Below are 24,977 nucleotides of genomic sequence, written 5' to 3'. Positions count from 1 at the left end.
TGAAGTGTCTTTCATGACTTGTGAAAGGAAAGCTGGCTATTCCGCTATGCTGTCCCAGAGAGATGACAGGTTTATGAACTGACCGGCAGACACAATAGACAGATAAGCCCAGATCAACTATGGGGATCCGATCCAAATGTCATTTGACACAGTTACAGACTGTATCGAGCCGCTATAGGATCGAGCAATCGACCAGATAAGCTACGAGGTCCATTTAATGCAATAGACTCAGGTATAAAAGGTACTGAGTTACTGTAGGATTCACCTGTGAGCTTGGTGTTAAAGGAAATGTTTAACATTTTTCTACTTCATATTCATCCTCTCCAGCACCACCCCGACATCAACATGGGTGAAAACGGTGCGTTTCTACGTTTCATTGTAAAAAAAAGATAAGAGGAAGATAAATGTTTCCAATGACATCATCGGTGTGCATCATGTGATTTTAGCCAATTATCAGGAGGCATTACTAATTGGTTGATGAGGTCATTGGAAACGCCTATCTTCCTCTATCGTTTATTATTTTTTTTACTACTTATCATAGAAACACACTGTTTGATGTTGGGGTGGCGCTGGAGACGATGAATATGAAGAAGCAACATTTTCACATTTGCCTTTAAGAGTGTAAATACTCATTCAATGGGTCTCATGTCTCATCATGGGAAGTCTCAAAATACATGTCTAGATTCACTAGAGGGACAAAATGCATTTTTAAAATTTAACTAGGCAAGTCAGTTAAGAACAAATTCTTATTTACAACGACGGCCTACACCGGCCATACTCGGACGACACTGGGCCAATTGAGCACCGCCCTATGGGGACTCCCAATCACGACCAGATGTGATTCAGCCTGGATACGAACCAGGGACTGTAGTGACACCTCTTGCACTGAGATGCAGTGCCTTAGACCGCTTGCGCCACTCGGGAGCCCCTCAATAGAGACTAAATATAGGAGATACATTTCTGTTTATATTCCAGTCACCTTTTTTTTTACATTATGAACAAGGCCAAGAATTTCTCATGAAAGGTGACATCACTCACCAGTAAATATTCATGAACAAATGCACATCTACATGCAGAGTTTTGCATACAAGCTAAAGGCTTTATGTAAACAAATTGTTTACAATGACTTTTCTTCAGGCCTGAATATATCACCCTTTTTTTTATCCCAATCATGCTATACAGTGTCAGTCATGCCTTGGGGACTTCACATGTCCCCAATTGTGATGAGAAGATACATTGAAAGAAATGTACAGAAAAAACAAACCCAAAACAAGTGCTGAGACAATGCAACAGTCTACATTGTATTGATGCTCAGAGGTGAGAGTGAGAGGTAGGCAGGCAGACTGAAAGGTGGGCTACTTACGTTAACCTCAGTGATCGCTATGTCAACAACGCTACCCACAACTATCAAGGCATCAAATGTGTTCCATGCATCAACAAAATAATGCTGCGTTGGGTGGAAGAAACAAACAAACAAACAAACAAACAAACAAACAAACAAAGAAAGAAAAGAAAATGGAAAGAAAGGAAGCAACAAAAGGAGAAGAGGGAAAGATCAGAAAGAAAACAGTTATATATGAACTTCTGTGATCAGCGGAAGGTAGAGAGGGAGGAAGGACATTGGTTGAAAACTAAATGACAGTTGAAGTTTGAAAAACGGGAGGAAATAAAAGGAGCGAAATCCAAGATGATGGAGAGGAGAAAGCGGCGACCAGTCATGCTTGTCCATGTGGGGAAAACAACAACATCAATAAACAACAACAATAACAAAATCACAACCAAAACAATCCATTTAAATAAAAGAATAGTTGAGTTTCTTTGGTTAGTTAGTGTGTCTTGTTAGTCAAAGTGAAAACCCTAGGACATGTCACAGTCCTGCTTTAGAGCCAGGTCTCTCTTCTGAGGCCTAACGAATAGAACCCGTTCAGTACTCTAGAACTCCTTCAGTACTCTAGAACTCCTTCAGTACTCTAGAACTCTTTCAGTACTCTAGAACTCTTTCGGTACTCTAGAATGCTCAACTGTTGTTCTGTGTACTGTGAAGAACGAGGAAGCACCTTTTTTTCATCACGCGATGCCTTGGAAACCCTGAATGAGAGCGGCCATCTTGAAATGAATGATGGAGGAAGGAAGAGGGGAGAGGAAGGGAGGAGGGTGGACTTTGGGGAAAGAAACCACACCAGAGAATGGTGCTATAGAAGACAAGATTGTCACAAAGAAAGAGAAGGAAAGAGAAAAGAGAGAGAGAGAGAGAGAGGGACAGAGCGAGTGGAGAGAGAGGGGTGGCGATGTACTTACGTTGATCTCACTCAGAATGACGTCTATTATGCTGCCAATTACGATGAGGAAGTCAAAAACATTCCAAGGATCACTAAAGTAACCCTACACAGGATGGGCGGAGGTGCAAGAGGAGGAGGGGGGGTAAGAGAGGCAAGTTAGACAGGCATTATTATAGGGAAAAGCCTTCCTTTTCAGCCCTTAAACTCTTCCAACAATGTGTTTGGGGGGTGGCTCATCTCTTCTGAAACTATCTTCTTAGATCTTTAAAGCCAATAGAGCAACAGAATGCACCACTGGTATTAAATGATGAAATATTATTGTGAATGTATTATTGTGAATATTAAAAGTGAATGTTCATGTCACGTTCTGCTCCTTGCTTGCTGTAGCCTACAGTACAGTTAAGTCAACGCCACAACTTGTTAGCGTGTAACCGACTACTACCGAAGCTCATCTTTCTGTAAACAGGGCGCAGAATAAAAGCTTACAGGGGTTGATAACATGGCATGTTAAAGGTAAGCACTATTCAGTCAATTATATTCATGTGATTCTATATCAAGCCAGAAGATTATCGGAAAAAAATTCTGGCTCTTTTACTTCCTTCTGTGTGAAAAGGAAATGAGGTCATAATGAAGGGTGGTGTTCTATGTACAGTAGCGTAGCAGAGTGATAGAGCAACATTGACTTATCCAATATATTATTATTACATTATTAATAACAGTAGGGATTTTATTATTATTATTAACACTAGGGATTATATATTAATATTAACACTAGGGATTATATATTATTATTATTATATTAATATTAACACTAGGGATTATATATTATTATTAACACTAGGGATTATATATTAATATTAACACTAGGGATTATATATTATTATTATTATATTAATATTAACACTAGGGATTATATATTATTATTAACACTAGGGATTATATATTATATTATTATTATTACTAGGCATTATATATTATTATCAACAGTAGGGATTATATATTATTATTAACACTAGGGATTATATATTAATATTAACACTAGGGATTATATATTATTATTATTATATTATTATTATCACTAGGGATTATATATTATTATTAACACTAGGGATTATATATTATATTATTATTATTACTAGGCATTATATATTATTATCAACAGTAGGGATTATATATTATTATTAACACTAGGGATTATATATTAATATTAACACTAGGGATTATATATTATTATTATTATATTAATATTAACACTAGGGATTATATATTATTATTAACACTAGGGATTATATATTATATTATTATTATTACTAGGCATTATATATTATTATCAACAGTAGGGATTATATATTATTATATTATATTATTATTAACACTAGGGATTATATATTATTATTATCACTAGGGATTATATATTATATTATTATTATCACTAGGCATTATATATTATATTATTATTATTACTAGGCATTATATATTATTATCAACACTAGGGATTATATATTATATTATTATTATCACTAGGCATTATATATTATTATCAACACTAGGGATTATATATTATATTATTATTATCACTAGGCATTATATATTATTATTATCACTAGGGATTATATATTATTATTATCACTAGGGATTATATATTATATTATTATTATCACTAGGCATTATATATTATATTATTATTATCACTAGGCATTATATATTATTATCAACACTAGGGATTATATATTATATTATTATTATCACTAGGGATTATATATTATTATCAACACTAGGCATTATATATTATATTATTATTATCACTAGGGATTATATATTATTATTAACACTAGGGATTATATATTATATTATTATTATCACTAGGCATTATATATTATATTATTATTATCACTAGGGATTATATATTATTATTAACACTAGAGATTATATATTATATTATTATTATCACTAGGGATTATATATTATATTATTATTATCACTAGGCATTATATATTATTATTATCACTAGGGATTATATATTATTATTAACACTAGAGATTATATATTATATTATTATTATCACTAGGGATTATATATTATATTATTATTATCACTAGGGATTATATATTATATTATTATTATCACTAGGGATTATATATTATTATTAACACTAGGGATTAAATATTATTATTATCACTAGGCATTATATATTATTATTATCACTAGGGATTATATATTATTATCAACACTAGGGATTATATATTATATTATTATCATCACTAGGCATTATATATTATTATTATCACTAGGGATTATATATTATTATCAACACTAGGGATTATATATTATTATCAACACTAGGGATTAAATATTATTATTATCACTAGGTATTATATATTATTATTATCACTAGGGATTATATATTATTATTAACACTAGGCATTATATATTATTATTACATTATTATTATCACTAGGGATTATATTTTATTATTATATTATTATTATCACTAGGGATTATATATTATTATTATCACTAGGTATTATATATTATTATTATCACTAGGCATTATATATTATTATTATCACTAGGCATTATATATTATTATTATCACTAGGGATTATATATTATTATTATCACTAGGGATTATATATTATTATTAACACTAGGCATTATATATTATTATTATCACTAGGGATTATATATTATTATTAACACTAGGCATTATATATTATTATTATCACTAGGGATTATATTTTATTATTATATTATTATTATCACTAGGGATTATATATTATTATTATCACTAGGTATTATATATTATTATTATCACTAGGGATTATATATTATTATTAACACTAGGCATTATATATTATTATTACATTATTATTATCACTAGGGATTATATTTTATTATTATATTATTATTATCACTAAGCATTATATATTATTATTATTGTTATTATCACTAGGGATTATATTTTATTATTATATTATTATCACTAGGCATTATATATTATTATTATCACTAGGGATTATTATATTCTAACACGGTATGATGTTTTAACCAGTGAGACCGTCCCCACTGAATCAGTCAGTGGGTCAGTGGCAGAGGAATAGGTAACCTAATTTAACTGTGGTATAACGAGGGTTAATGCAGTAGCCTTAGTGGGATGAATGGGGAGGGACTGAACACACTGAGGGGAGGGATGCATGTTGCTAGGTGTGACCTGGGAGAGTTGGAGGGTCTAGCATGGAGGGACTGAACACACTGAGGGGAGGGGATGCATGTTGCTAGATGTGACCTGGGAGAGTTGGAGGGTCTAGCATGGAGGGACTGAACACACTGAGGGGAGAGATGCATGTTGCTAGATGTGACCTGGGAGAGTTGGAGGGTCTAGCATGGAGGGACTGAACACACTGAGGGGAGGGGATGCATGTTGCTAGATGTGACCTGGGAGAGTTGGAGGGTCTAGCATGGAGGGACTGAACACACTGAGGGGAGAGATGCATGTTGCTAGATGTGACCTGGGAGAGTTGGAGGGTCTAGCATGGAGGGACTGAACACACTGAGGGGAGGGGATGCATGTTGCTAGATGTGACCTGGGAGAGTTGGAGGGTCTAGCATGGAGGGACTGAACACACTGAGGGGAGAGATGCATGTTGCTAGATGTGACCTGGGAGAGTTGGAGGGTCTAGCATGGAGGGACTGAACACACTGAGGGGAGAGATGCATGTTGCTAGATGTGACCTGGGAGAGTTGGAGGGTCTAGCATGGAGGGACTGAACACACTGAGGGGAGGGGATGCATGTTGCTAGATGTGACCTGGGAGAGTTGGAGGGTCTAGCATGGAGGGACTGAACACACTGAGGGGAGAGATGCATGTTGCTAGATGTGACCTGGGAGAGTTGGAGGGTCTAGCATGGAGGGACTGAACACACTGAGGGGAGGGGATGCATGTTGCTAGATGTGACCTGGGAGAGTTGGAGGGTCTAGCATGGAGGGACTGAACACACTGAGGGGAGAGATGCATGTTGCTAGATGTGACCTGGGAGAGTTGGAGGGTCTAGCATGGAGGGACTGAACACACTGAGGGGAGGGGATGCATGTTGCTAGGTGTGACCTGGGAGAGTTGGAGGGTCTAGCATGGAGGGACTGAACACACTGAGGGGAGAGATGCATGTTGCTAGGTGTGACCTGGGAGAGTTGGAGGGTCTAGCATGGAGGGACTGAACACACTGAGGGGAGAGATGCATGTTGCTAGATGTGACCTGGGAGAGTTGGAGGGTCTAGCATGGAGGACTGAACACACTGAGGGGAGAGATGCATGTTGCTAGATGTGACCTGGGAGAGTTGGAGGGTCTAGCATGGAGGGACTGAACACACTGAGGGGAGAGATGCATGTTGCTAGATGTGACCTGGGAGAGTTGGAGGGTCTAGCATGGAGGGACTGAACACACTGAGGGGAGAGATGCATGTTGCTAGATGTGACCTGGGAGAGTTGGAGGGTCTAGCATGGAGGACTGAACACACTGAGGGGAGAGATGCATGTTGCTAGATGTGACCTGGGAGAGTTGGAGGGTCTAGCATGGAGGGACTGAACACACTGAGGGGAGAGATGCATGTTGCTAGATGTGACCTGGGAGAGTTGGAGGGTCTAGCATGGAGGGACTGAACACACTGAGGGGAGAGATGCATGTTGCTAGATGTGACCTGGGAGAGTTGGAGGGTCTAGCATGGAGGGACTGAACACACTGAGGGGAGAGATGCATGTTGCTAGATGTGACCTGGGAGAGTTGGAGGGTCTAGCATGGAGGGACTGAACACACTTAGGGGAGTGGATGCATGTTGCTAGATGTGACCTGGGAGAGTTGGAGGGTCTAGCATGGAGGACTGAACACACTGAGGGGAGAGATGCATGTTGCTAGATGTGACCTGGGAGAGTTGGAGGGTCTAGCATGGTGAGAGAGGAATCCAGATGAATCCAGATGACAGAACTCTTCAAAATACCAGCAATACTACCAAAAATCTAACACTTTCCTAAAAAGAAGTAGTTTACAATCATACAATATACAGAAATGAGAAAGACACCGTGGTAAAAATCCTTCAGTATGTTTCCCTTTGACCCGACTGCAATGAAGGGATGTGTGTTATGAGCCAGTGTCGGTGTTGTACACAGCAGCTGATGAGAGAGCTGGTTAGAACAGGACGAGGCTAAATGTGTCCTCTGCACCTAGAGAAAAAGGGTACTGATTAATATGATGATGGTCCTGTCTGTTGAAAGAGAAGGTCAGTAACACGAGTTAGAAAGTGACACAACCACACGATGCAACGTTCTCTGCGTGTCTTTCAGAGAGGTGGGACGTGTCCATAGATAGGACACGTTCAGGGTTTTCAGACCAAGGCTAACCAATCAGAACTCACCAAGGCTAACCAATCAGAACTCAACAAGGCTAACCAATCAGGACACACCAAGGCTAACCAATCAGGGCTCACCAAGGCTAACCAATTAGGACTCAGTTTATTATCTATATACAGTATATATATATATTTAACATTTATTTAACCAGGCAAGTCAGTTAAAAACAAATTCTTATTAACAATGACAGCCTAGCCCGGCCAAATCTGGGCCAATTGTGCGCCGATTGGGACTCCCAATCACGGCCGGATGTGATACAGCCTGGATTTGAACCACTGCCTCTTGCACTGAGATGCAGTGTCTTAGACTGCAGCGAAACTTAAACAACCGGTTGTTTACATCGATGTACTTCTACCCTGCCAAGACAAGAACACAAAACCTTCACAATGTGAGATGAATTATATGAGAAACTAGGTTTCTGTTGACTGACAACTAAAAGATCTTTAGTCTCCTTTATGACCAAGAGTGATTTGCATCAATGGTTTATCCCAGTTTATCATAGAAAGCAGGAATAAAACGATCTCCTCGTAGACACGCAAAGAGATCAGCACCACAATAAGCAGCATCAGATATCTCACTGTAGCTTCACAGCAGTCAGCTGGGCAATCTATAATAAACATGAAGGCGTTGCTTAGTAACCTGATGAGAGGGCGGTTTGTTCTGTCCATCCATGTATTTACTCTGACAGTGTTCCAAATGGCATGCTATCCCCTTTAAAGTGCACTACTTTTCACCAGGGCTTATAGGGCTCTGGTCTAAAGTAGTGCACTACATAGGGAATAGGGCTCTGGTCTAAAGTAGTGCACTATATAGGGAATAGGGCTCTGGTCTAAAGTAGTGCACTATATAGGGAATAGGGCTCTGGTCTAAAGTAGTGCACTATATAGGGAATAGGGCTCTGGTCTAAAGTAGTGCACTATATAGGGAATAGGGCTCTGGTCTAAAGTAGTGCACTGTATAGGGAATAGGGCTCTGGTCTAAAGTAGTGCACTATACAGGGAATAGGGCTCTGGTCTAAAGTAGTGCACTATATAGGGAATAGGGCTCTGGTCTAAAGTAGTGCACTATATAGGGAATAGGGCTCTGGTCTAAAGTAGTGCACTATATAGGGAATAGGGCTCTGGTCTAAAGTAGTGCACTATATAGGGAATAGGGCTCTGGTCTAAAGTAGTGCACTGTATAGGGAATAGGGCTCTGGTCTAAAGTAGTGCACTATACAGGGAATAGGGCTCTGGTCTAAAGTAGTGCACTATATAGGGAATAGGGCTCTGGTCTAAAGTAGTGCACTGTATAGGGAATAGGATGCTGTTTGGGATGCAGACATTGTATCTGTTCTACAGAAGAACCCATCTGTTGTTGTTTCAACAACGTAAGCGGACAGCTGAAGCAGCAGGGGGCATTTTGATTGGACTAATAAACTCACCAGGTTACCGAGCAACATGCAAAACAACAAATAAAAACCTACACAACATCAGACACTGAACCAAATCATTGATGCATCTTTTGTTTTCTAATCTTTTAGATTATTTTTAATTTGTGGAAATCAGATCATAAAAGGCATAGTTTATAGGCCAACTGATAACATATAAATTATGTAATGACAGACTTGATTAACTTGATTACATTCATATCCAAATTACAGGTGATACTGATTTCCACTGATAGGCTAAAACTAATTTAGTAATGATAAGAATCCTCTCTGGGACAGAGAGAAGTGTTTTGGAGCGATAGACTCCTGAGAGGGGAGAGAGTGGGAAAGAGAGGTGAAGAGAGAAGGAGAGAGGGAGAGAGGGAGAGAGCGGGAGAGAGAGAGAGAGGCAGGGAGAGAGGGAGATGTGAAGTGAGAGGTGAAGAGAGAGAGGGAGAGAGGGAGGGAAAGAGGGAGAGAGAGGAGAGAGGGGAGAGAGAGGGTGAAAGAGAGGAGAGAGAGGTGAAGTGAGAGGTGAAGAGAGAGAGGGAGAGAGGGAGAGAGGGAGGGAGAGGGGAAGAGAGAGGGGGAGAGAGGGAGGGGGAGAGGGAGGGGGAGAGGGAGAGGATAGAGGGGAAGAGAGAGGGGGAAAGAGAGCCGAGAGAGGTGAAGAGAGAGGGGAAGTGAGAGAGGGAGAGAGGGAGGGAGAGGAGAGAGGGGAAGAGAGAGGGGTAGAGAGAGTGGGAGAGAGAGGTGAAGAGAGAGAGGGAGGGAGTGGTGAAGAGAGAGGTGGAGAGAGAGGTGGAGAGAGGTGGAAAAAGGTGGAGAGAGAGGAGGTGGAGAGAGGTGGAGAGAGATGTGGAAAGAGAGGTGGAGAGAGGGAGAGACATACCCGTGGTTTGAAGGCGATGAGTTTAAGGATCATCTCCACAGTGAAGAGGCCGGTGAAGAGCATGTTGAGGATGTTCATAGCATCGTTGAAGGAGTGGGTCTGGCCGTGATGCTGCAACACACAGACACTTAATCCCCGATCTGCTATTCTATGTAACCACGTGGTGGACACACCCACCTCAGGCTATTCTATGTAATCATGTGGTGAACACACCCACCTCAGGCTATTCTATGTAATCGCGTGGTGAACACGCCCACCTCAGGCTATTCTATGTAATCACGTGGTGAACACACCCACCTCAGGCTATTCTATGTAATCATGTGGTGAACACACCCACCTCAGGCTATTCTATGTAATCGCGTGGTGAACACACCCACCTCAGGCTATTATATGTAATCACGTGGTGGACACGCCCACCTCAGGCTATTCTATGTAATCACGTGGTGGACACGCCCACCTCAGGCTATTCTATGTAATCACGTGGTGGACACGCCCACCTCAGGCTATTCTATGTAATCATGTGGTGAACACACCCACCTCAGGCTATTCTATGTAATCGCGTGGTGAACACACCCACCTCAGGCTATTCTATGTAATCACGTGGTGAACACGCCCACCTCAGGCTATTCTATGTAATCACGTGGTGAACACACCCACCTCAGGCTATTCTATGTAATCACGTGGTGGACACGCCCACCTCAGGCTATTCTATGTATTCACGTGGTGGACACGCCCACCTCAGGCTATTCTATGTAATCACGTGGTGGACACGCCCACCTCAGGCTATTCTATGTAATCACGTGGTGGACACGCCCACCTCAGGCTATTCTATGTAACCACGTGGTGAACACACCCACCTCAGGCTATTCTATGTAACCACGTGGTGAACACACCCACCTCAGACTATTCTATGTAATCACGTGGTGAACACACCCACCTCAGGCTATTCTATGTAACCACGTGGTGAACACACCCACCTCAGGCTATTCTATGTAACCACGTGGTGAACACACCCACCTCAGGCTATTCTATGTAATCACGTGGTGAACACACCCACCTCAGGCTACAGTAGAAGCAACGAGCAACAACAGAAATACTGACGCTGCAAAATAGAGGTAAATCCTTTAAAAATCAACAACAACAACAATACCTGAGGTACTAGCATGTCTTTTAACTGATATAGATAGACTATCCTCCACAACAACTCTTTCTAACATCTAGGAACCAATACCTGAGGTACTAGCATGTCTTTTAACTGATATAGATAGACTATCCTCCCCATAATGCACCTCTAGTGTCCAGGGCACTATGTGGTTCACTGTGTTTAGGGTAGGAGATGTATAAATGGATTGATGCTACCGTATTGGGCTGAGGTTATAAAGATGGACTAATTCAACGTTTTACCTGACCAAGATGGATGATTTAAGTCATGTTCGGATGCCAATGTCTTTCGCACACACACACACACACACACACACACACGCGCACACTCACAAGCGCGCACACACACTCTTACCTGCATGGCCAGACAGATGGTGTTCAGCAGGATGAGAGTAAACATCAGGTACTCAAAGTAGGTGGAGTTGACCACGTACCACACCTTGTACTGGTACTGGTTCTTAGGGATGTACCGACGTAGAGGACGGGCCTTCAGGGCATATTCCACACACTGACGCTGTACCACACACACACGGGCGCACGCGCACACGCGCACACACACACACACACACACACACACACACACACACACACACACACACACACACACACACACACACACACACACAGACACACACACACACACACAGACACACACACACACACACACACACACACACACACACACACACACACACACACCATATGAAACATGTGTTTAATCAACAGACGTTTCCAGTAACACATCGGTGGACGTAGTATTGATGTGTAAATGTCAGTTCATAGCGGTAATATACCATTTACCATTTACCATCCACTGATACAACTTGTCCTTTCAGTATGGCCCCGGCCCCCTCCTAAGTGACCCTATGGTGACCCCTCTTGACCTCTCACCTGTTTGACCTGCGACCTTGAAGACCTCTAATCTCTCACCTGGTTCTGATGACCCCTAACCTCTCAACTGGGTTCTAATTACCCCTAACATCTCACCTGGGTTCTGATGACCCCTAACCTCTCACCTGGGTTCTGATTACCCCTAACCTCTCACCTGGGTTCTGATGACGCCTAACATCTCACCTGGGTTCTGATGACCCCTAACCTCTCACCAGGGTTCTGATTACCCCTAATGTCTCACCTGGGTTCTGATGACCCCTAACCTCTCACCAGGGTTCTGATTACCCCTAACCTCTCACCTGGGTTCTGATGACGCCTAACATCTCACCTGGGTTCTGATGACCCCTAACCTCTCACCAGGGTTCTGATTACCCCTAATGTCTCACCTGGGTTCTGATGACCCCTAACCTCTCACCAGGGTTCTGATTACCCCTAACCTCTCACCAGGGTTCTGATTACCCCTAACCTCTCACCTGGGTTCTGATGTCCCCTAACCTCTCACCTGGGTTCTGATGTCCCCTAACCTCTCACCTGGGTTCTGATGACCCCTAACCTCTCACCTGGGTTCTGATGTCCCCTAACCTCTCACCAGGGTTCTGATTACCCATAACCTCTCACCAGGGTTCTGATAACCCCTAATCTCTCACCTTGGGTTCTGATGTCCCCTAACCTCTCACCTCGGTTCTGATGACCCCTAACCTCTCACCTGGGTTCTGATTACCCCTAACCTCTCACCTGGTTCTTGTCCAGCTCACAGTTCTTGTACTCCTGCTCTCCCTGCTCCTGAAAGGTGACAATGACGAAACCGACGAAGATGTTCATCATGAAGAAGGCGATGATGATGATGTAGATGATGAAGAAGATGGACACGACCACTCTGTAGTTGTAGACAGGGCCCAGGTCCTCTGAATGGGAGTCTATGGCCCGGTACAGGAGTCTGGAGAGGATGGATACACCGTTCAAAACCTAGACACTAAAGCCCTATACTTTAACGTGTGTGTGTGTGTGTGTGTTCCATGTTTACATTTTTGGAATGGTGTCTCTCAGTTTCTTAACCCTGGTCCTGGGGACCCAAAGGGCATGAGCATTTGAGTTATTTCTGTGTGTGTGTGTGTGTGTGTGTGTGTGTGTGTGTGTGTGTGTGTGTGTGTGTGTGTGGTCACTCTGCTACTGTGATGCTGGACTCACGCTGGCCATCCTTCGAAGGTGGAGACAGCGAACAGAGCCATCATCCCCTGGAGCACGTCGTCAAAGTTGAAGTCACTGTTCTCCCAGACACGCATGGACCTCTCTGGCTTCCCCACATCCCCGTCCTTATACATGATGTATGAACCCCTGGGAGGGAGAACATAGGTAACACCTAGACACCCACAGCTCACTCCTTACCCAGCCAGGAAACTCATTATGGCCCAAATGGAGCCCACATCCACCTGAAATGACTGTCCAGATGTGATATGAGCCAGGTCCGACTGAGATGGGAGACGAGGTGATAAACTCACCTGCATTCAGGCTCTGTAGACTTGGAGCTGTCTGAGCAGTAGAAAAACTTCCCCTGAGAAGAGAACAACAGACATGTTCATCTTGGTAAAACATATCCACTATATTCTCATCACCACTACATCAGCTACGTTCAGTTCCCTCTTCCTCTGTCCCTCTCTTCACCCTCTTTCTTCACTTCATCCTGCTCTACCTCTCCTCTGTCCCTCTCTTCACCCTCTCTCTTCAATTCATCCTGCTCTATCTCTCCTCGGTCCCTCTCTTCGCCCTCTCTCTTCACTTCGTCCTGCTTTATCTCTCCTCTGTCCCTCTCTTCGGCCTCTCTCTTCACTTCATCCTGCTCTCTCTCTCCTCCGTCCCTCTCTTCGCCCTCTCTCTTCACTTCATCCTGCTCTCTCTCTCCTCCGTCCCTCTCTTCGCCCTCTCTCTTCACTTCATCCTGCTCTATCTCTCCTCTGTCCCTCTCTTCGCCCTCTCTCTTCACTTCATCCTGCTCTATCTCTCCTCTGTCCCTCTCTTCGCCCTCTCTCTTCACTTCATCCTGCTCTATCTCTCCTCTGTCCCTCTCTTCACTTCATCCTGCTCTCTCTCTCCTCCGTCCTTCTCTTCGCCCTCTCTCTTCACTTCATCCTGCTCTACCTCTCCTCCGTCCCTCTCTTTGCCCTCTCTCTTCACTTCATCCTGCTCTACCTCTCCTCCGTCCCTCTCTTTGCCCTCTCCCTTCACTTCATCCTGCTCTACCTCTCCTCTGTCCCTCTCTTCACTCTCTCTCTTCACTTCATCCTGCTCTATCTCTCCTCGGTCCCTCTCTTCGCCCTCTCTCTTCACTTCATCCTGCTCTATCTCTCCTCCGTCCCTCTCTTCGCCCTCTCTCTTCACTTCGTCCTGCTCTATCTCTCCTCCGTCCCTCTCCTCTGTCCCTCTCTTCGCCCTCTCTCTTCACTTCATCCTGCTCTCTCTCTCCTCCGTCCCTCTCTTCGCCCTCTCTCTTCACTTCATCCTGCTCTATCTCTCCTCGGTCCCTCTCTTCACTTCATCCTGCTCTCTCTCTCCTCCGTCCCTCTCTTCGCCCTCTCTCTTCACTTCATCCTGCTCTATCTCTCCTCGGTCCCTCTCTTTACCTTGAAGAGTTGTACTCCGATGCAGGCGAACATGAACTGCAGCAGAGAGGTGACGATCACGATGTTTCCAATGGTTCGGATGGCCACGAACACACACTGGACCACATGCTGAGGAGAGAGAGAGGAGGGAGAGAGGGAGTGAGAGAGAGAGAGAGAGAGAGAGAGAGAGAGAGAGAGAGAGGGGGAGAGAGAGAGACAGAGGGAGAGCGAGAGAGGGAGAGAGAGACACAGGGAGAGCGAGAGAGGGAGAGCGAGAGAGGGGGAGAGTGAGTGAGAGAGAGAGAGAGAGAGAGAGAGAGAGAGAGAGAGATAGAGAAGGAGAGAGAGAGAGAGAGAGAGACAGACACAGGGCTCATGAGGTTATCATAGAATCAGTTGGTAGACTATTATCACTTGGTCTGGACTGGGTTGAAGCTAGAAGCTCTGGACATGTTTCACAGGAAGAAAGAGAACACTTCAGGTAAGTCATGGTGGAAAAGCTACAGGGTTCACTGGTGAATCACTTCCCTGTTGCTGTTAAAGACAACAGCCAGCTAGGTGGAGAGGGGTGGTGAGATTCACTTTGAGGCCATTGGCCCTGTTGATGGCTCCCAGGAGAGGAGAGGAGAGGAGAGGAGAGGAGAGGAGAGGAGAGGAGAGGAGAGGAGAGGAGAAGAGAGGAGAAGAGAAGACAAGAGAGGAGAAGAGAGGAGAGGAGAGGAGAAGAGAGGGAATCAGAGGAGAGGAGAAGAGAGGAGAAGACAAGAGAGATGAAGAGAGGAGGAGAGAAGAGAAGAGAGGAGAAGAGAGGAGGAGAGAAGAGAGGAGAGGAGAAGAGAAGAGAAGAGAAGAGAGGAGAGGAGAGGAGAGGAGAGGAGAGGAGAGAAGAGGAGAGGAGAGGAGAGGAAAGGAAATGAGAAGAGAAGAGAGGAAAGGAGAGGAGAAGAGAGGAGGAGAGAAGAGAGGAAAGGAGAGGAGAAGAGAGGAGGAGAGAAGAGAGGAGAAGAGAGGGAATCAGTGGAGAGGAGAAGAGAGGAGAAGAGAGGAGAGGAGAAGAGAGGAGAAGAGAAGACAAGAGAGGAGAAGAGAGGAGGAGAGAAGAGAGGAGAAGAGAAGAGAGGAGAGGAAAGGAAAGGAGAGGAGAAGAGAGGAGGAGAGAAGAGAGGAGAAGAGAAGAGAGGAGAGGAAAGGAAAGGAGAGGAGAAGAGAGGAGGAGAGAAGAGAGGAGAGGTGAAGAGAGGAGATGACAGTGAGACTCACTTTGAGGCCCTTGGCCCTGTTGATAGCCCTCAGGGGCCGAAGCACTCTGAGAACACGAAGGATCTTCACCACGTTGATGGCACTGGACCTGAACACACAGATTAAGACCAGGTTATCGAGAGAGGTCAACTAGTAAACCATACATCAACTACAGACAGAGAGGTCAACTAGTAAACCATACATCAACTACAGACAGAGAGGTCAACTAGTAAACCATACATCAACTACAGACAGAGAGGTCAACTACTAAACCATACATCCACTACAGACAGAGAGGTCAACTACTAAACCATACATTCACTACAGACAGAGAGGTCAACTACAAACAGAGAGAGAGGTCAACTACTAAATCATACATCAACTACAAACAGAGAGGTCAACTACAGACAGAGAGGTCAACTAGTAAACCATACATCAACTACAGACAGAGAGGTCAACTAGTAAACCATACATCAACTACAGACAGAGAGGTCAACTACTAAACCATACATCAACTACAGACAGAGAGGTCAACTACTAAACCATACATTCACTACAGACAGAGAGGTCAACTAGTAAACCATACATCAACTACAGACAGAGAGGTCAACTACTAAACCATACATTCACTACAGACAGAGAGGTCAACGACTAAACCATACATCAACTACAGACAGAGAGGTCAACTAGTAAACCATACATCAACTACAGACAGAGAGGTCAACTACTAAACCATACATCAACTACAGACAGAGAGGTCAACTAGTAAACCATACATCAACTACAGACAGAGAGGTCAACTACTAAACCATACATTCACTACAGACAGAGAGGTCAACTAGTAAACCATACATCAACTACAGACAGAGAGGTCAACTACTAAACCATACATTCACTACAGACAGAGAGGTCAACTACTAAACCATACATTCACTACAGACAGAGAGGTCAACTACAAACAGAGAGAGAGGTCAACTACTAAATCATACATCAACTACAAACAGAGAGGTCAACTACAGACAGAGAGGTCAACTAGTAAACCATACATCAACTACAGACAGAGAGGTCAACTACTAAACCATACATCCACTACAGACAGAGAGGTCAACTACAAACAGAGAGAGAGGTCAACTACTAAATCATACATCAACTACAAACAGAGAGGTCAACTACAGACAGAGAGGTCAACTAGTAAACCATACATCAACTACAGACAGAGAGGTCAACTAGTAAACCATACATTCACTACAGACAGAGAGGTCAACTACAAACAGAGAGGTCAACTAGTAAACCATACATCAACTACAGACAGAGAGGTCAACTACTAAACCATACATCCACTACAGACAGAGAGGTCAACTACAAACAGAGAGAGAGGTCAACTACTAAATCATACATCAACTACAAACAGAGAGGTCAACTACAGACAGAGAGGTCAACTAGTAAACCATACATCAACTACAGACAGAGAGGTCAACTAGTAAACCATACATTCACTACAGACAGAGAGGTCAACTACTAAACCATACATTCACTACAGACAGAGAGGTCAACTACAAACAGAGAGAGAGGTCAACTACTAAACCATATATCAACTACAAACAGAGAGGTCAACTACTAAACCATACATTCACTACAGACAGAGAGGTCAACTACAAACAGAGAGGTCAACTACGAAACCATACATCCACTACAGACAAAGAGGTCAACTACAAACAGAGAGGTCAACTACGAAACCATACATCCACTACAGACAAAGAGGTCAACTACAAACAGAGAGGTCAACTACTAAACCATACATTCACTACAGACAAAGAGGTCAACTACAAACAGAGAGGTCAACTACTAAACCATACATCAACTACAGCCAGAGAGGTCAACTACAAACAGAGAGGTCAACTACTAAACCATATATCAACTACAGACAGAGAGGTCAACTACTAAACCATATATCAACTACAGACAGAGAGGTCAACTACAAACAGAGAGGTCAACTACTAAACCATACATTCACTACAGACAAAGAGGTCAACTAGTAAACCATACATCAACTACAGACAGAGAGGTCAACTACAAACAGAGAGGTCAACTACTAAACCATACATCAACTACAAACAGAGAGGTCAACTACAAACAGAGAGGTCAACTACAGACAGAGAGGTCAACTACTAAACCATATATCAACTACAGACAGAGGGGTCAACTACAAACAGAGAGGTCAACTACTAAACCATATATCAACTACAGACAGAGAGGTCAACTACAAACAGAGAGGTCAACTACTAAACCATATATCAACTACAGACAGAGAGGTCAACTACAAACAGAGAGGTCAACTACAAACAGAGAGGTCAACTACAGACAGAGGTCAACTACTAAACCAAACATCCACTACAGACAGAGAGGTCAACTACAAACAGAGAGGTCAACTACAGACAGAGGTCAACTACTAAACCATATATTAACTACAGACAGAGAGGTTAACTACAGACAGAGAGGTCAACTACTAAACCATATATTAACTACAGACAGAGAGATTAACTACAGACAGAGAGGTTAACTACAGACAGAGAGGTTAACTACAGACAGAGCGGTTAACTACAGACAGAGAGGTTAACTACAGACAGAGCGGTTAACTACAGACAGAGAGGTTAACTACAGACAGAGAGGTTAACTACAGACAGAGAGGTTAACTACAGACAGAGAGGTTAACTACAGACAGAGCGGTTAACTACAGACAGAGAGGTTAACTACAGACAGAGAGGTTAACTACAGACAGAGCGGTTAACTACAGACAGAGAGGTTAACTACAGACAGAGAGGTTAACTACAGACAGAGAGGTTAACTACAGACAGAGAGGTTAACTACAGACAGAGAGGTTAACTACAGACAGAGAGGTTAACTACAGACAGAGAGGTTAACTACAGACAGAGAGGTTAACTACAGACAGAGAGGTTAACTACAGACAGAGAGGTTAACTACAGACAGAGAGGTCAACTACAGACAGAGAGGTCAACTCCAGACAGAAACAATATGTCTGTGTTCAATAGAACATGTTCTTGACATTTTTGTTGTAGTTTTGTAACCATCCCAGTAAAAAGAGCAACGCTAAATGAATGTCAATGAGAACTCCTAGGTGTGTTTGTACCCCTGAAACTGTGGTGACGGTACAGTGAAGACCAACTCACTGTATTCCAGAGGAGATGAGCGACACGCTGACCACCACCAGATCCAGAATGTTGAAGTAGTTCCGACAGAACGAACCCTTATGGATGAACGCCCCGTACGCTGTCATCTACGAGGTCACGAACCAGGAAGAGAAAAGCCCCCACAGGAAGCGTAAGACAAAAGATTGTGATGGATGACGACGAAGTGAAGGTCTGCTCACTGCTTTGTTGTTCAACGTGTCATGTTTTTCCAAAACGCTTAAAACACTTCCAACACTTCACCAGCCCTTCCAGAGCACAGTGTCCATTATGTGGCGTAGAGATGACTTAGACAAGGAATGAAAGGTTACCTTCAGAATGATCTCTATGGTGAAGAGCCCAGTGAAGACGTGGTCTGCATAGCCTAATATCTGAGAAACAGTGATCACAATGCAGGTCAACACAATACATCACACGGTCGTGCATCTCACAGAGGCTTCCATAAGCATCACAATATAGGTCACAAATGGCACACTATTCCCTACACAGTGCACTACTTTTTGACCAGGGAGTGGTTGAAAATAGTGCACTACATAGGGAATAGGGTGCCATTTGGGATGAATACCTGTAGTATAACATAGAAGCTATAATAATATAGAGAGAATGTAATTAAGTGGGAAAAGTAGTCACAATGCAATGGTTCAGTGCCAGACATTCAGATTAATTAATCCACTTCAAGTTATCGAGCGGAGGGAAAAGATGGCTGAAGTCTATTGAACCAGAGATCTAATGGTGTAGTCACACACACACACACACACACAGACACACACACAGACACACACACAGACACACACACACACACACACACACACACAGACACACACACAGACACACACACAGACACACACACACACACACACACACACACACACACACACACACACACACACACACACACACACACACACACACACACACCTCTAAATGCTGTTTGTGTGAGTAAATGTTTGTGTTTGTGTGTGAGAGAGGGAGAGACAGAAAGAGAGAGAGAGTATGGAAGTTAGTGAGGATGTTTTTGCATGCATGTACAGTGTCTGTGTGTGTGTGTGTGTGTGTGTGTGTGCCTGTGTGTGTACATGTGTCCGTGCCTCTGTGTGTGTGTGCCTGTGCGTGTGTGTGTGCCTGTGTGTGTGTGTGCCTGTGTGTGTGTGTGCCTGTGTCCGTGCCTCTGTGTGTGTGTGTGTGTGTGTGTGTGTGCCTGTGGCCGTGCCTCTGTGTGTGTGTGTGTGTGTGTGTGTGCCTGTGTCCGTGCCTCTGTGTGTGCCTGTGTCCGTGCCTCTGTGTGTGTGTGCCTGTGCGTGTGTGTGTAAGACATAAACACACACCTGGTTCCTGAAGGAGTCGTTCCGGACAGGGTCCTCTGCTGCCAGAGAGATACTGCTCAGTAGAATGAAGAACAGGATGAGGTTGGTGAAGATGTTGTGGTTCACCATCTTATGGCACAGAACCCTGAACCTGGGGAGAGGGAGGGAGGGAGGGAGGGAGGGAGGGAGGGAGGGAGGGAGGGAGGGAGGGAGGGAGGGAGGGAGGGAGGGAGGGAGTAAGGGAGGGAGGGAGGGAGGGAGGGGAGGTAGGTAGGGACGGAGGGAGGGAGGGACAGACAAAAAATAGTGACCCTATAGATAGAGCCCTAACCCTATAGATAGAGCCCTAACCCTATAGATAGAGCCCTAACCCTATAGATAGAGCCCTAACCCTATAGATAGAGCCCTAATCCTATAGATAGAGCCCTACCCCTATAGATAGAGCCCATCCCTATAGATAGAGCCGTAACCCTATAGATAGAGCCCTAACCCCTGACAGACATCAGACATCAGACAGACATCAGACATCAGACAGACATCAGACAGACATCAGACATCTGACAGACATCAGACAGACATCAGACATCAGACAGACATCAGACAGACATCAGACATCAGACAGACATCAGACATCAGACAGACAACAGACATCAGACATCAGACAGACATCAGACATCAGACAGACATCAGACATCAGACAGACAACAGACATCAGACAGACATCAGACAGACATCAGACATCAGACAGACATCAGACATCAGATATCAGACAGACATCAGACATCAGACAGACATCAGACAGACATCAGACAGACATCCGACATCAGACAGACATCAGACAGACAAACATCAGACAGATGGGGTGTGTGTTTAGGGACCCCTCTCATAGACTCCACCTGCTTCTCTCAGTATATTTGTGGGTGAGCTGTCTCTTACTTGTTGGTGTTGCTGAAGATGAAGAAAGCCCGGGCCTCAGGCATGGGAATAGCCTTCTCCTTCAGCTGAATATCAGACAGGGGCCGAGGCCGGGGGCCCACCGGCATCTCAGGGTCCTCATCCTCTCCTACAAGGGCCACGCAGGAGAGAAAGAGGGAGGACAGGGGAAGAGGAGGGAGAGAAAGTGTTAGAGATGAGGGACTTGGTCAGTTAAGTTGAGAAATAGTTGAATGAGCTGTGTATAAATTCACCTGGAATAGTTATTTCAGTGTGTTAGTGTAGTTACCCCATAGTATAACAATTACCCACAATTCATCAGTAAAAAAGTTAAAAGACATGAATTATTACTTTTTAATTTATCTACAAACCTGGACACCTGGATTGGTAAGGCAACAGTACATACAAAACATCAACACACCCCCTCACACAGCATTGTAACATCAACACACCCCCTCACACAACATTCTAACATCAACACACCCCCTCACACAACATTCTACAATCAATACACCCACACACAACATTCTAACATCAACACACCCCCTCACACAACATTCTAACATCAACACCCCCTCGTAAAAAATTCTAACATCAATACACCCCCCTCACACAACATTCTAACATCAACACACCCACTCACACAAAATTCTAGAATCAATACACCCACACACAACATTATAACATCAATAGACCCCCTCACACAACATTCTAACATCAACACACCCCCTCACACAACATTCTAACATCAATAGACCCCCTCACACAACATTCTAACATCAATATACCCTCTCACACAACATCCTAACATCAAAACACCCCCTCACAAAACATTCTAACATCAACACACCCCCTCACACAACATTCTAGAATCAATACACCCACACACAACATTCTAATATCAATACACCCCCTCACAAAACATTCTAACATCAACACACCCCCTCACACAGCATTGTAACATCAACACACCCCCTCACACAACATTCTAACATCAACACACCCCCTCACACAACATTCTACAATCAATACACCCACACACAACATTCTAACATCAACACACCCCCTCACACAACATTCTAACATCAACACCCCATACACCCCCTCACAAAACATTCTAACATCAATACACCCCCTCACACAACATTCTAACATCAACACCCCCTCGTAAAAAATTCTAACATCAATACACCCCCCTCACACAACATTCTAACATCAACACACCCACTCACACAACATTCTAGAATCAATACACCCACACACAACATTATAACATCAATAGACCCCCTCACACAACATTCTAACATCAACACACCCCCTCACACAACATTCTAACATCAATAGACCCCCTCACACAACATTCTAACATCAATATACCCTCTCACACAACATCCTAACATCAAAACACCCCCTCACAAAACATTCTAACATCAACACACAACATTCTAGAATCAATACACCCACACACAACATTCTAATATCAATACACCCCCTCACAAAACATTCTAACATCAACACACCCCCTCACACAACATTCTAGAATCAATACACCCACACACAACATTCTAATATCAATACACCCCCTCACAAAACATTCTAATATCAACACACCCCCTCACACAACATTCTAACATCAAAACACCCCCTCACAAAACATTCTAACATCAACACACCCCCTCACACAACATTCTAGAATCAATACACCCACACACAACATTCTAATATCAATACACCCCCTCACAAAACATTCTAACATCAACACACCCCCTCACACAACATTCTAACATCAACACACCCCCTCACACAACATTATAGAATCAATACACCCACACACAACATTCTAACATCAACACACCCCCTCACACAACATTCTAACATCAACACACCCCCTCACACAACATTCTAGAATCAATACACCCACTCACACAACATTCTAACATCAACACACCCCCTCACACAACATTCTAGAATCAATACACACCCTCACACAACATTCTAGAATCAATACACCCCCTCACACAACATTCTAACATCAACAGGGGCAAAGCACAACAGACAAAAGAGAGAGCGAGAACCAGAACAAACGTAATGTTGTGAATGTCCTGATTTGAGTGTGGAAGTCTCTTAATGGTTTGGTGTGATGTGGTTCTCTGCTCCTGCTTGTTGTCCGGTGTGGTTCAGCCCTTAGAAAGGTCCGGCTTACTTTTTATCACCGGTACAGTGGTACCTGGAAAATCATTAGCTGGATACGGGTTCTTCTCTTCATTCACATCTACTTGGTACTCATCAATGTTGATCTGTCAAAACACAGTAACACAGCGCCACATCAGACTCAATACGGACAGAACTAGAGATCCTACTTTTAAAAGGAAACACCATGCCACCTGTTGAGAGTAGACATGTTTTCACAGGTGAAGAATTAGACTGATACTAACTAAACCAAACATATTTTATGCTGTTGAATCTGTACTGTGATGTATTGACTTGACTAGATAATATTAGATTACAACTTGGAGGACTGGTGTCTCCAGTCAGGAGGACAGGTATATCTAACGAGGACAGGTGTATCTAACGAGGACAGGTGTATCTAACGAGGACAGGTGTATCTAACGAGGACAGGTGTATCTAACGAGGACAGGTGTGTCTAATGAGGATAGGTATATCTAACGAGGACAGGTGTGTCTAATGAGGATAGGTATATCTAACGAGGACAGGTGTGTCTAACGAGGGCAGGTGCATCTAACGAGAACAGGTGTGTCTAATGAGGATAGGTATATCTAACGAGGACAGCTGTATCTAACGAGGACAGATCAATCTAACGAGAACAGGTGTGTCTAACGAGGACAGGTATGTCTAATGAGGACAGGTGCATTTAACGAGAACAGGTGTGTCTAACGAGGACAGGTGTGTCTAATGCGGACAGGTGTGTCTAACGAGGACAGGTGTGTCTAACGAGGACAGGTGTATCTAACGAGGACAGGTGTGTCGAATGAGGACAGGTGTATCTAACGAGGATAGGTGCATCTAATGAGGACAGGTGAATCTAACGAGGACAGCTAAGTCTAATGAGGACAGGTGTGTCTAACGTGTATCTAACGAGGACAGGTGTATCTAACGAGGACAGGTGTGTCTAATGAGGACAGGTGTGTCTAACGAGGACAGGTGTATCTGACGAGGACAGGTGTGTCTGAGACATACCTTGGTGGCATTGGTTGTCTCTCCGTCTGAGGTGATGGACTTCAGCTCAATCTTCTCCTCCTTCTTCTCTTCTACCTCGATCATCGGGGGCTTTTCGTTGACATGGCGCTTCTCTGGACTGGCCGTTCTGTGTCAGAATGGAGCCAAACCACTCAGGCATACACACTTGAATGGATGTGGATGCACGTACACACACACACACACACACACACACACACACACACACACACACACACACACACACACACACACACACACACACACACGCACACACGCACACACACACACACACACGCACACACACACACACACACACACACCATGCAAATTACCTGGCCAGCTTCTTCCTCTCCTTCTCCTCCTCCTCCTCCTTCTGTGCTGACGTCAGACTCTCAGCATCAGCCAGGTTGTCCACGGCGATGGCCAAGAAGACATTCAGGAGGATATCTGGTCAGGGAGGTGGAGTCA

The 24,977-nt window shown here is 43.6% G+C and overlaps 1 protein-coding gene across 4 annotated transcripts in view; it reads right to left on the bottom strand.

The window, feature by feature from the left end:
* LOC110518394 (voltage-dependent L-type calcium channel subunit alpha-1C) overlaps positions 1-24,977 on the bottom strand; it is a 561,342-nt gene that overhangs the window by 32,973 nt on the left and 503,392 nt on the right. For 2 of the 4 annotated variants that reach the window (XM_036944959.1, XM_036944961.1), the window contains exons 16-30: positions 24,842-24,956; positions 24,510-24,636; positions 23,515-23,608; positions 21,315-21,441; positions 20,400-20,529; positions 19,386-19,445; positions 19,057-19,163; positions 15,890-15,977; positions 14,651-14,758; positions 13,532-13,584; positions 13,221-13,367; positions 12,768-12,969; positions 11,497-11,655; positions 9,981-10,091; positions 1,364-1,447 (exon numbers count right to left, since the gene is read on the bottom strand). In XM_036944959.1, coding sequence (XP_036800854.1) covers positions 1,364-1,447; positions 9,981-10,091; positions 11,497-11,655; positions 12,768-12,969; positions 13,221-13,367; positions 13,532-13,584; positions 14,651-14,758; positions 15,890-15,977; positions 19,057-19,163; positions 19,386-19,445; positions 20,400-20,529; positions 21,315-21,441; positions 23,515-23,608; positions 24,510-24,636; positions 24,842-24,956 — 1,712 coding nt within the window. Of the gene's footprint in view, positions 1-1,363; positions 1,448-2,298; positions 2,383-9,980; positions 10,092-11,496; positions 11,656-12,767; positions 12,970-13,220; positions 13,368-13,531; positions 13,585-14,650; positions 14,759-15,889; positions 15,978-19,056; positions 19,164-19,385; positions 19,446-20,399; positions 20,530-21,314; positions 21,442-23,514; positions 23,609-24,509; positions 24,637-24,841; positions 24,957-24,977 lie in introns of all 4 variants that reach the window. The other 2 variants (XM_036944962.1, XM_036944960.1) reach the window with 2 other exon arrangements.

Source organism: Oncorhynchus mykiss, chromosome 15 (assembly GCF_013265735.2).
Source record: "Oncorhynchus mykiss isolate Arlee chromosome 15, USDA_OmykA_1.1, whole genome shotgun sequence".
NCBI lineage: Eukaryota > Metazoa > Chordata > Actinopteri > Salmoniformes > Salmonidae > Oncorhynchus > Oncorhynchus mykiss.
The sequence above is the reverse complement of the archived record's forward strand: the minus strand, read 5'-3'. Positions and strand labels throughout refer to the sequence as shown.